Source organism: Manis javanica, chromosome 9 (genome assembly GCF_040802235.1).
Source record: "Manis javanica isolate MJ-LG chromosome 9, MJ_LKY, whole genome shotgun sequence".
Classification (NCBI taxonomy): Eukaryota; Metazoa; Chordata; class Mammalia; order Pholidota; family Manidae; genus Manis; species Manis javanica.
The window spans coordinates 55,844,664-55,857,293 of NC_133164.1; the positions used below are offsets into that span (position 1 = coordinate 55,844,664).

At 39.3% G+C, this 12,630-nt stretch overlaps 1 protein-coding gene across 6 annotated transcripts in view; it reads right to left on the reverse strand.

Annotated features, from left to right (window-relative positions):
• The window catches only part of LCP1 (lymphocyte cytosolic protein 1), a 78,440-nt gene that overhangs the window by 19,116 nt on the left and 46,694 nt on the right, over window positions 1-12,630 (reverse strand). For all 6 annotated transcript variants that reach the window (XM_017677023.3, XM_017677013.3, XM_037002009.2 and 3 more), the window contains 4 exons: window positions 12,122-12,254; window positions 9,860-9,941; window positions 8,121-8,286; window positions 712-854 (listed from right to left, as the gene is read on the reverse strand). In XM_017677023.3, coding sequence (XP_017532512.1) covers window positions 712-854; window positions 8,121-8,286; window positions 9,860-9,941; window positions 12,122-12,254 — 524 coding nt within the window. The remainder of the gene's footprint in view (window positions 1-711; window positions 855-8,120; window positions 8,287-9,859; window positions 9,942-12,121; window positions 12,255-12,630) is intronic.

Sequence of the window (12,630 nt, forward strand, 5' to 3'; positions counted from 1 at the left end):
AAATGGAAAACTTCTAAGAAATGCACGATTGGTTTCGGAGAGGCAGTATGCACGGTGGTCAAGTATGGGGACCATGCAGGCCGACTGTTGGATTTGAATCCTGACCACACTCGGCTAAGTGAACTTGAACAAGTTACTGAAGTTCTGCTTGCCTCAGTTTCCTTATCTGTAAAGTGAGGGAATAATAATCTTTATCTCAAAGGTTTGTTAGGATTAAATGAGTTAATATATATATAAAGTTAGAATAGTGCCTGACATGCAGTACACAGTGTGTGCTATTATTACTATAATTAGAAGAGTGATCCTCTTAAAGGCATCCCAATCTGATGCGCTCATTGCTAAAATCAGCGTGACATTACAGTCCTACACATACTCTTTTTACTTGAAAAGCAGTCTTTCTCTTGCCCTTCCTCTCGCTGTCCCCCTTCCCTCTACTTCCTGCTACTGAAATGCCCAGGGAGACTCATCTCCACTTGATAACTGCAGTTGCAAGGACCTCGGGGAAGGTTTGCATGTGATTCAGAACTAGAGCCCCCGGTAGACTCTTTGAGAAGAGCAAATGGCTCTAAATCAGCAGCAGCCACTCTCACACTAACGCTGGGGTTGAGGGAGGGCCCCCGCCCCGGCCCAAGGTCTCTGCCGCTCCTCCAGTAACACCCCAATTCCCCTTTATTGCCGCAGTTAGTCATGTTCGAAGGACACTCCTCCTACCTTGATGTCGGTGCTGAAGTTGCTGATTTTGTTGCAGCCTGCGTTTTCCAGGTGGTAATTAGCCCATCTCAGCAGGAGCTCCTCAGGGGAGAGTTTCATCAGATCCTCCAGGCTCTCTCCTTCTCTCAAAAGAGCAATCAGAGCTGAAGAGGTACAAAAGCGGAGTAGAAATAAATACAGGGATAACTGAGAGGATTAGTTATTATTTTCATTGAGCTCTGCTAGAAAGCCAAAGATAGCAACATTATCCCTCTGGGAGGTAATGTTTTTCCCAAGGAATAAACACTTGATTGTATTCCCTGAAAACAGATGTAAGGTAGCATGAGTTTATTACCCCCACTCTTCAGATGGAGAAAACAAGGCATTAATGAATGTCAGTGCTGTGCCTAAGAACACCATGGGAGAGCCACAGAAATAACCAAGACTATTGGTTCAGAATGCTCCACTGGGTCTGTCAGACCGCATTTCATGATAGGGAAAAATTTTTGCTTTTAAGAGATCAATTGTGTAATAATGACAATGTCTCCTTGTCTCCATTCCCATAGGTGTTTTAGATCTCAAATGCTTACCTGCATAGGTTAAGCATCTCAAAAAGTGTAATCAAGTCTTTCCTCTAAGTTTCCCTGATGAATAAATATTTTTGCTCAGCTCGATTTAAATTTAGCTGAGGCCATTATTTGCAGATCAGTATTCTTTCTTGTGGATTCAAATTTCCCTATTTGCTTTTTTTCCTTTATATTTAATATGTTGGTTTTAAAATATCACCCCAGGATTCTTCACTGGTTATTGTGAATTAGACATATAAATAAAAAGTATATATAACTAAAGATCAGAATTTAGCTACAGATTTAATATTGGTAGGATCTGTAATGGAAAACTAAATGGTAAAATTTGTGTTTAATATCATACTATCAAGGTTAACTACTTTTGTCTACAGGATGGGGCTGTCCTTGTTTGAAAGCTGATAGGATGCTGAGACCAGAAAGGATTTATTTATAGCAATAATGTTTAGTTGAGAACTTGGAAACCCTAAATTTAATTTTCTTCAGTCTTGGTAAGAAACATGCTAAGTTTCTCCGAAACCAGTGTTAACACTGCAGCATATGAATGTGAACCACATTATAAAATACAAATTAAAAGAAGTCTAATTTCTCACAAAGTGTCTAAGATAAAGTGAACTCAGGACAGCTCTTGAGGTCAAAGTCTCAGACAGCTAGACTGAGCTACAGGTTTTAAATAAGCATTATTCTTAGCCTGTGGTCTTAAAAAGCTTTTGCTCTGAAAAGGATTAAAGATGGCGGTGTGAGAGGAGAGACAGAGGCTTCCTCCTAAAACTGGATGCAATTAGAAAATATAGTTGGCACAACTAATCCTGAGAGAGCAACAGGAAAGAGGACGGCGTCAGACTGCACACACCTGGAGAAAAGAGCAGACCTCAGCGAACGGGGTAACGTACCAGAGCTGTGGCTCCCCGGGACACTAGCCCCTCACCCACCCCAGCTCACTGGCTGGAGGAAGACAAATGGAGCAGGGAGGGAGTGGAAGGCCTGGGACTGCTGAATACCTAGCTCCGGAGATCTGTGCTGGGAGCACAAACCTACATTTCATGGTGATTTCATCATACTCTTACGATTATGGGGTTGGAAAGCTGGGACAGGTGGAGTTCCTGGGGAGACTGGGATTCTGGCTGCTTGTGAAAAGCAGGGATCCATATCTGGCTGCTCTGGGACAAAAGCTTGTATCTGTGTGCTCGGCCCACTGGTTCAGGCAGTGGAGACAGGCACAGCAGCCGGGAGGCGGAGAACAGCTCTTTCCGACCCCCAGGCACCAGAACCACTCTCCTGTGACCCCCAACATTGCTTCAGGGGATCAGCAGCTCCAGAATAGAGCTTCTGGACACTAGAGGGCGCCATATACAAATATTAAACGCCAAAGAAACCTGGTCCAGAGTAAAATTATTAATACAACTCCTGAGAAAGATTTAAATGATATAGACCTCCTGAAAGGGAGTGCAAAATAAAAATCATCAACATGCCAATGGAGGTATGGAAACACATCCAAGAACTCAGGAAGGAATTCAGGTTGGAGATCCAATCATTGAAGAGCAGGATGGAGGGTATTAAAAGCAGGTTGGATATGGTAGAGGGGACGATAAATGAAATAGAAACTAGAGAAGAGGAATACAAAGAAGCTGAGGCACAGAGAGAAAAAAGGATCTCTAAGAATGAAAGAATATTGAGATAACTGTGTGACCAATCCAAATGGAACAATATTCGCATTATAGAGATACCAGAAGAAGAAGAGAGAGAGAAAGGGATAGAAAGTGTCTAGTTGCTGAAAACTTCCCCAAGCTGGGGAAGCAGATAGTCTCTCAGGCCATGGAGATCCATAGATCTCCCAACACAAGGGACCCAAGGAAGACAACACCAAGACACATAGTAATTAAAATGGAAAAGATCAAGGATAAAGACAGACTGTTAAAAGCAGCCAGAGACAGAAATAAGATCACATACAAAGGAAAGCCCTTCAGGTTAACATCAAACCTTATAGGCCAGAAGGGAGTGGCATGATGTATTTAATGCAATGAAGCAGAAGGGCCTGTAACCAAGATTACTTTATCCAGCAAGATTATCATTTAAATTTGAAGGAGGGATTAAACAATTTCCAAATAAGCAAAAGCTGAGAGAATTTACGTTCCACAAACCATCTCGACAGTGCATTTTGGAGGGACTGCTATAGATGGAAGTGTTCCTAAGGTTTAATAGCTGTCAACAGAGGTAGTAAACCCACAGTAAATAAAGTAGAACGGCTAATTACTAAGCAACTGCAAAATTAAATTAACTATCCCCAAAGTCAATCAAGGGATAGACAAAAAGTACAGAATATGATTCCTTATATATAAAGAATGGAGAAGGAAGAAAATGGAGGAGAAATAGAAAAGAACCTTTAGATTGTGTTTGTAACAGCATATTAAGTAAGTTAAGCTAGACATTAAGATAGTAAAGAAGCTGACCTTGAACCTTTGGTAACCACAAACTTAAAGCTTGCAATGGCAGTAAGTAATATCTTTCAATAAACACCTTAAATGTAAATGGACTGAATGCACCAATCAAAAGGCACAGAGTAATAGAAGGGATAAAAAAGCAAGACCCATTTATATGCTGCTTACAAGAGACTCACCTCAAACCCAAAGACATGCACAAATTAAAAGTCAAGGGATGGAAAAAGATATTTCATGCAAAAACAACAGGGAGAAAAAAGCAGGTGTTGCAGTACTAGTATCAGACAAAATAGACATCAAAACAAAGAAAGTAACAAGAGATAAAGAAGGATATTACATAATGATAAAGGGCTCAGTCCAACAAGAGGATATAACCATTATAAATATATATGCACCCAATACAGGAGCACCAGCATATGTGAAACAAATACTAACAGAACTAAAGGAAGAAATAGAATGCAATGCATTCATTTTAGGAGACTTCAACACACCATTCACTCCAAAGGACAGATCCACTGGACAGAAAATAAGGAAGGACACAGAGGCGCTGAACAACACACTAGAACAGATAGATCTAATAGACATTTATAGAACTCTACATCCATAAGCAACAGGATACACATTCTTCTCAAGTGCACATGGAACATTTTCCAGAATAGACCGCATACTAGGCCACAAAAAGAGCCACAGTAAATTCTAAAAGATTGAAATTCTACCAACCAACTTTTCAGACCACAAAGGTATAAAACTAGAAATAAATTGTACAAAGAAAGCAAAAAGGCTCACAAACACATGGAGGCTTAACAACATGCTCCTAAATAATCAATGGATCAATGACCAAATTAAAATGGAGATCCAGCAATATATGGAAACAAATGACAACAACAACACAAAGCCCTAACTACTGCGGTATACAGCAAAAGCAGTCTTCAGAGGAAAGTATATAGCAATCCAGGCATATTTAAAGAAGGAAGAACAAACCAAAATGAATAGTCTAACGTCACAATTATCAAAATTGGAAAAAGAAGAAGAAATGAGGCCTAAAGTCAGCAGAAGGAGGGACATAATAAAGATCAGAGAAGAAATAAATAAAATTGAGAAGAATAAACAATAGAAAAAATCAATGAAACCAAGAGCTGGTTCTTCGAGAAAATAAAATAGATAAGCCTCTAGCCAGACTTATTAAGAGAAAAAGAGAATTAACACACATCAACAATATCAGAAATGAGAAAGGAAACATTATGACGGACCCCACAGAAATACAAAGAATTATTAGAGACTACTGTGAAAACCTATATGCTAACAAGCTGGAAAACCTAGAAGAAATGAACAACTTCCTAGAAAAATACAACCTTCCAAGACTGACCAAGGAAGAAACACAAAATCTAAACAAACCAATTACCAGCAAAGAAATAGAAGCAGTAATCAAAAAACTACCCAAGAAAAAAACAACCAGGCCAGATGGATTTACCTCGGAATTTTATCAGACATACAGAGAAGATATAATACGCATTCTCCTTAAAGTTTTCCAAAAAATAGAAGAGGAGGGAATACTCCCAAACTCATTCTATGAAGCCAACATCACCCTAATACCAAAACTAGGCAAAGACCCCACCAAAAAAGAAAATTATAGACCAATATCCCTGATGAATGTAGATGCAAAAATACTCAATAAAATATTAACAAACCGAATTCAAAAATACATCAAAAGGATCATACTCCAGGACCAAGTGGGATTAATCCCAGGGATGCAAGGATGGTACAACATTCGAAAATCCATCAACATCATCCACCAATCAACAAAAAGAAAGACAAAAACCACATGATCATCTCCATAGATGCTGAAAAAGCTTCAACAAAATTCAACATCCATTCATGATAAAAACTCTCAACAAAATGGGCATAGAGGACAAGTACCTCAACATAATAAAGGCTCCATATGATAAACCTACAGCCAACATCGTACTGAACAGTGAGAAGCTGAAAGCTTTTCCTCTGAGATCGGGAACAAGACAGGGATGCCCACGCTCCCCACTGTTATTCAACATAGTACTGGAGGTCCTAGCCATGCAATTAGACAAAACAAAGAAATACAAGGAATCCAGATTGGTAAAGAAGAAGTCAAACTGTCACTATTTGCAGATGACATGATATTGTACATAAAAAACCCTAAAGACTCCACTCCAGAACTACTAGAACTGATATTGGAACACAGTAAAGTTGCAGGATACAAAATTAACACACAGAAATCTGTGGCTTTCCTATACACTAACAATGAGCCAATAGAAAGAGAAATCAGGAAAACAATTCCATTCACAATTGCATCAAAAATAATAAAATACCTAGGAATAAACCTAACCACAGAGGTGAAAGACCTATACCTTGAAAACTATAAGACACTCTTAAGATAAATTAAAGAGGATACTAACAAATGGAAACTCATCCCATGCTCTTGGCTAGGAAGAATTAATATCATCAAAATGGACATCCTGCCCAAAGCAATATACAGATTTGATGCAATCACTATCAAATTACCAACAGCATTCTTCAATGAACTGGAACAAAGAGTTCAAAAATTCATATGGAACCACAAAAGACCCCGAATAGCCAAAGCAATCCTGAGAAGGAAGAATAAAGTGGGGGGGGGGGATCTCACTCCCCAACTTCAAGCTCTATTACAAAGCCATAGTAATCAAGACAGTTTGGTACTGGCACAAGAACAGAGCCACAGACCAGTGGAACAGAATAGAGACTCCAGACATTAACCCAAACATATATGGTCAATTAATATATGATAAAGGCGCCATGGACATACAATTGGGAAATGACAGTCTCTTCAACAGATGGTGCTGGCAAAATTGGACAGCTACATGTAAGAGAATGAAACTGGATCACTGTCTAACCCCATACACAAAAGTAAATTCGAAATGGATCAAAGACCTGAATGTAAGTCATGAAACCATAAAACTCTTAGAAAAAAACATAGGCAAAAATCTTTTGGACATAAACATGAGCGACTTCTTCATGAACATATCTCCCTAGGCAAGGGAAATAAAAGCACAAATGAACAAGTGAGACTATGTCAAGCTGAAAAGCTTCTGTACAGCAAAGGACACCATCAATAGAACAAAATGGTATCCTACAGTAAGGAAGAATATATTCATAAATGACAGATCCGATAAAGGCTTGACATCCAAAATATATAAAGAGCTCATGCACCTCAACAAACAAAAAGCAAGTAATCCAATTAAAAAATGGTCAGAGTAGCTGAACAGACAGTTCTCCAAAGAAGAAATTCAGATGGCCAACAGACACATGAAAAGATGCTCCACATGGCTAGTCATCAGAGAAATGCAAATTAAAACCACAATGAGATATCACCTCACATCGGTAAGGATCACCACCATCCAAAAGACAAACAACAACAAATGTTGGCGAGGTTGTGGAGAAAGGGGAACCCTCCTACACTGCTGGTGGGAATGTAAATTAGTTCAACCATTGTGGAAAGCAGTGTGGAGGTTCCTCATACAACTCAAAATAGAAATACCATTTGACCCAGGAATTCCACTTCAAGGAATTTACCCTAAGAATGCCGCAACCCAGTTTGAAAAAGACATATGCACCCCTATGTTTATCACAGCACTATTTACAATAGCCAAGAAATGGAAGCAACCTAAGTGTCCATCAGTAGATGAATGGATAAAGAAGAAGAGGTACATATACACAATGGAATATTATTCAGCCATAAGAAGAAAACAAATCTTACCATTTGCAACAACATGGATGTAGCTAGAGGGTATTATGGTCAGTGAAACAAGACAGGTGGAGAAAGACAAGTACCAAATGATTTCACTCATATGTGAAGTATAAGAACAAAGAAAAACTGAAGGAACAAAACAGCAGCAGAATCACAGAACCCAAGAATGGACTAACAGTTAACAAAGGGAAAGGGACTGGGGAGGATGGGTCGGAAGTGTGGGATAAGAGAGTGGGGAAGAAAGGGGCATTAGATTAACATGTATTATGTTGGGGGGGGGTCATGAGGAGGGATGTGCAACACAGAGAAGACAATAGTGATTCTACAGCATCTTACTACACTGATGGACAGTGACTCTAATGGGGTTTGTGGTGGGGGGGACTGGTGAAGGGGGGAGTCTAGTAAACATAATTGTCTCCATGTAATTGTAGATTAATGATAGTGAAATGAATAAAAAAAAGCTTTTGCTCTGTAGTTTGAAAAGTCTGCTCAGTGTAGACAGAATCTGTTATATTAATACAATGGATTCAATATAACTATAATTTTTAAAACTTGAGGATCTGAGTTTGACCAGTCCTGACATTGTCCACCTACACTCCCAACATATGCATTAATAAAGGCTATGTCTTTAATGCCTGATCTTTGTTGTACCTTCATTTCTGCTGAGTTCAATGTCTGCAAACAACCCAATCTTGATGACTTGCCACAGAAGTCCCAGGACCAGGTAAGGCTTCCCCTCCTTTAAGTCCTCCGCCCCGATGTTAACCACGTGGCACCCAATGGCAGAGGCAGAGTTCAGAGCCAGGTTCAAATTCTCCTGAGGGAGGAAAAGTATGCGAGTTTTGTTTTTGATTATGCAGATGCCAAATGATAATTCCTGATTGGCAGCAGGAACAGTGTTTTGTTTCTGGGAAGGGCACAGGTCTAGAGGTCTGGTCTTCACTAGATTTTAACATTGAGAAAAAGCAGTTCACTAGAAGAGAAGGTCTGGTAACGCAGACACGGCCTATGTAGTGCGTATTTGATCAAACTGGCCCCCTGAGCCAAAGGAACCTTCTCTTCAGGTTGAAGCTAATATGGAGTCTTATATTTTTCCACTTTGCTCTGTGACAGAGCACACACACTCAACATGCCCATCAGCCAGAAATAAAGGGCTCCACTGTGGTAGTCATTGTCTTGTCACTGGCTATCATATATAACACAATTGATGTAAATCAAGGTCATGAAAGAGAGAAACAGAATAGCTTTTTGACTTTCAGTCTGAGTATTAAGGGACTGAGAAAGAGACAGATCAAATTCCTGGAGAAGATGGGGTAATTTCACTAGGGCAGTTTATCCAGTACCCATAGTATCTGGGGACCTGTGCACACACACACACACACACACACACACACAGTTTTCAAAACTGATAATAATCTATGTAACTAACATATAGGTGGAAAAGAGTTGATGAAATTTTTAGCCTAGAATCTTTATACAATTCTTGGGTCCACAAAGGAGAAGGTATCATACAGCATTGTTTTGTTGACAAATTAAAAACAAAGCAAAACGAAATACACACTACCAGCAAATTGGGAAGGGGACTATCTGAACTAAAGTGGGTTTCTGCTCTCGTGTAGAGCTTAAACGATGAGTGAAAAAATATCATTCCTATTTATGGCCAAGATTAAAATGTAACATCAAAGTTAAATTAAACATTAAGTGTGTTCATATATGTTTGATCACTTTCCTCACTTCGGTGGCCACCTCCACTGTAACAGTGCCCAGCATTGCTTAAATCCGAACTGGACACGCCACACTGTTTGTGATTTAAAAAGTGAGACACGGTTTCTGAGTAAGAGAATTACAATAATGTTAATATGCTTGAATATAACATAGAAATACAGCTTTCTTACTACTGGCTACTGTCCCAGTCCATCAACAAATTGAAGGCATAAAAGCAAGTTACATTTATTACACTGGAGACTGTGTCCAGTGCCGCCACGGAGGCTGCCAGACCACTTCCCATTTTTCACCACCTCACTTCTTAGAAAGGCGTTATCTTTTCAGCAAAAATGCTGTGTATTTGACATCAGCTCAAAGATAAATTGCTAGGGTAAGTCTGAGTTCAACTTAAGCCAACGTAAATTTTATTCCTAAGTGGCCAAAACAGGAGTCCCAGCTATTATCACCCCACCAGTCTTCTCCCTCCTTCCCAGCCCACTGTTGTCTTAATAAAATCCCAAACAGAAATGTATCCCCTCATCCCCACCAGTCCTGTCAAATCTTACCAGCCCCAAACCTGGGCTTTAGGAATAACATCTGAGCACCTGCAAGGGACTAACCCGAAGCTGTGGTGCCCATTCATTCCCAACACAATCCTCTCTTAAGGTAATGGAAGGAGGACATACCTGAATGGTGAAAGGGGTGAGTTTCTTTTTGTTGATTGTTCTTTCATCAATTGTGTCTGGCACTGATAGGTTAATCATTTTACTGAAAGTGAAACATTTAAAGTAAATAAAGCAGGCTTTGGAATAACAGAATCCAGTAACACTGAGTTTAAATTCTAGCAATACCATAAGCAAACCTGATGGCAACATAATTTGTGCTGCCCTGAGTTTAAACATAAAATCAGTTATGCAGTTTTGACTAGATTCAAACTTTCTGTACAAAAGTTTAATGTTCCTGAAGTCATACTAATATATTAAAGTAGGAAGGACCTCACTTCATTCACTGACCTAAAAAGCTACAAAATTATCGTGATTCCTTTAGCACATTAGGAAACTGTGGGTGGAGAGCCAAAGCAAATCCTCCATGTGTTGAAAATTGTCCCCTGTATGTAAGACTCCTTATGCACTTTGAGCTCACATAGTCTAAATTTCTATTTGACACATATTTTAACCCTATGCCTTTAACTAACTGTATGATAAATGTTTTATCCCCTTCCATAGTCATTACTGTATCAGTGCTTTAGAAAGTTCTCATTTAAGTATTTCACACAGTGATCAGGCATCCAAAACTAGCACTTATTATTTATGAAAAACTGATTTTACCCGGTTAGCATTGGTTTCACCTTCAATGGGGTATAAAAAAAAGTCCTCAAGTTACTCAGTTTTATATAAAGAAGGTGAAAAAAAATCCAGAACAACAACAAAACCAAAGGACAATAAACTTGACTGTGACTCTTCCTTTTTTAATGAGAAAAGAAATCAGTATTAACATTTTTTTCCTAACAGTTTTTAAGCAACTACCTTTTTCTGTGGTTGTTCTTTAAAGATGCATTTCTATAACTCTGTCATGTGTGTGTACATATATTTAAATAAAGGCACCTTATTGACATTTAGGCAAAACAAATGCCTGAATTGTTATTTGAAAAATATGAAGCCAGTAGTAAACTAGAAGCTCTAGGAGATGGTAGTGGGGTGAGTTTAGAAAGAATAAAATATCCCTGCCCTTGAAAAGCTTATAGTCAAATTAGAGACAAAATATACAGATATGAAACATTTCATAACCATCCAAAGCAGGACATTATAATGGCTCCCAAAGCACTACAAAGAGTGTGTGCTTTAAGAATTCAGTGAGTGGAGATCACTGGGGGTTGAAACAGGCCAGAAAACTTCATAATAGATGGATTCATCTAGGAGGAGAGGATGGGGAAGGGCATCTTTACAAAGGCAAATAAAAGACAAAGCCGCAGTTCCCAGTTACACAACCAGAGTGTGTGCGAGGAAGAGGGCGTGTGGTTGCTGGTTCACTGCGTCACCCATGTAACTGCCCTGGGCTGGGCACCTGAGATGTGGTGTCTTGGGAGGTAAAACTAGAAGGAGATGGAGGGCAGACCACGGAGGGCATTGGGTCCAAATTGAGGAGTCAGGACTTGGTCCTGTAGCCTAGGCTTTGGGTGTCATTTTTTTTTTTTTTTTTGGCAGTTAAACCTTTTAAAACTGAACTCTGATGGTGAGCTCTAATAAGTAAAATATCAGGAACATGATTGCTCTGGTCATTGCAGAGGACAGGGCACACAAAGTCTTGCCCATCCATTCTTCCTTTCAACTCCTGAGCCCCCCTGCGACTGGGTATTTCAAGCTTTTTCACTGACACCATGTCTTACAATGACAGAGAAACTGCTAAAGTGAGAGTTGCAGAGGCATTTCAAAGACACAGCCTGAACTGACCAGCTGTGGTGACAGGCCCCCATGAAGAGAACACATCCCTCCTTTTCCTGGTGCCCTCAACATTTGAGTTGTGTATTATGTGCCCCACTCAAAAGTCCCTTTGCTTGAGGACTTGCCCTGGACTGCTTCGATTACCATGCTGCGATGATCAATTCTCTCCACTCCATGGTAGTCCACGTTCAAATGAAGCAAACTGGCATATATTCCCAAAATAATTGTTTTTGGCCTTGTCATACTATATCGCCATGCTTGTCATTGTCTCCCTACTGTGCATCCCTCCCTTCCACCCAAGCAATAGTACTTTTACATTTCTCATTATAAGTTGCTTTTGAAATTAGTTTGTTTCCTGGACCTGCCAAGTCAAAGTCCTGAAAAGCATTTTGGGTCCATTTAAGCACCAAAAATTTGTGTTTATGCCTAGGATAAACACAATGAATTGTTGGTATTCCAGAAAGTTCTAGGGAAACGTTTGGAAACCAAGAAGGAAATGTTATTTACCAAAGGACAATGCCATCCCCAACAGCACTGAAGAGATCGTTTGTGTTTGGATTCATTGGGATGACATGCCGACAGTCGGGGTCGTTTTCTAGGGCTTTGTTTATCCAGTTGACAAAGGCATATTTCTCTTCCTCTGCAAAGCAAATGATTACAATGACTTACTGCAAAACAAAAATCTGATATAAGCTAAAATATGCACATGGATCTTAGGTTCTCATGCCCAGGACAGATGCTGAGAGGCTATCTGGTCCATTACCCTATCATGTAACATCACATTTATTAACATTCAAAAACCTCAGATGAACTTGGGAAACAGATATACGATCTCTGTTCATTCCTGGTCATAAAACATACAGGGAGCAAATTTAGAAGCTATATACATGTAAGTGTAATATGTATGTGTAAATATGTATAAGCACACTATATTTAGAAGCATTTGTCTTTATTTTTATATATGCAAATACATATAAATAATAAAAATATATATTTATATGCAACTTAAATAAGAA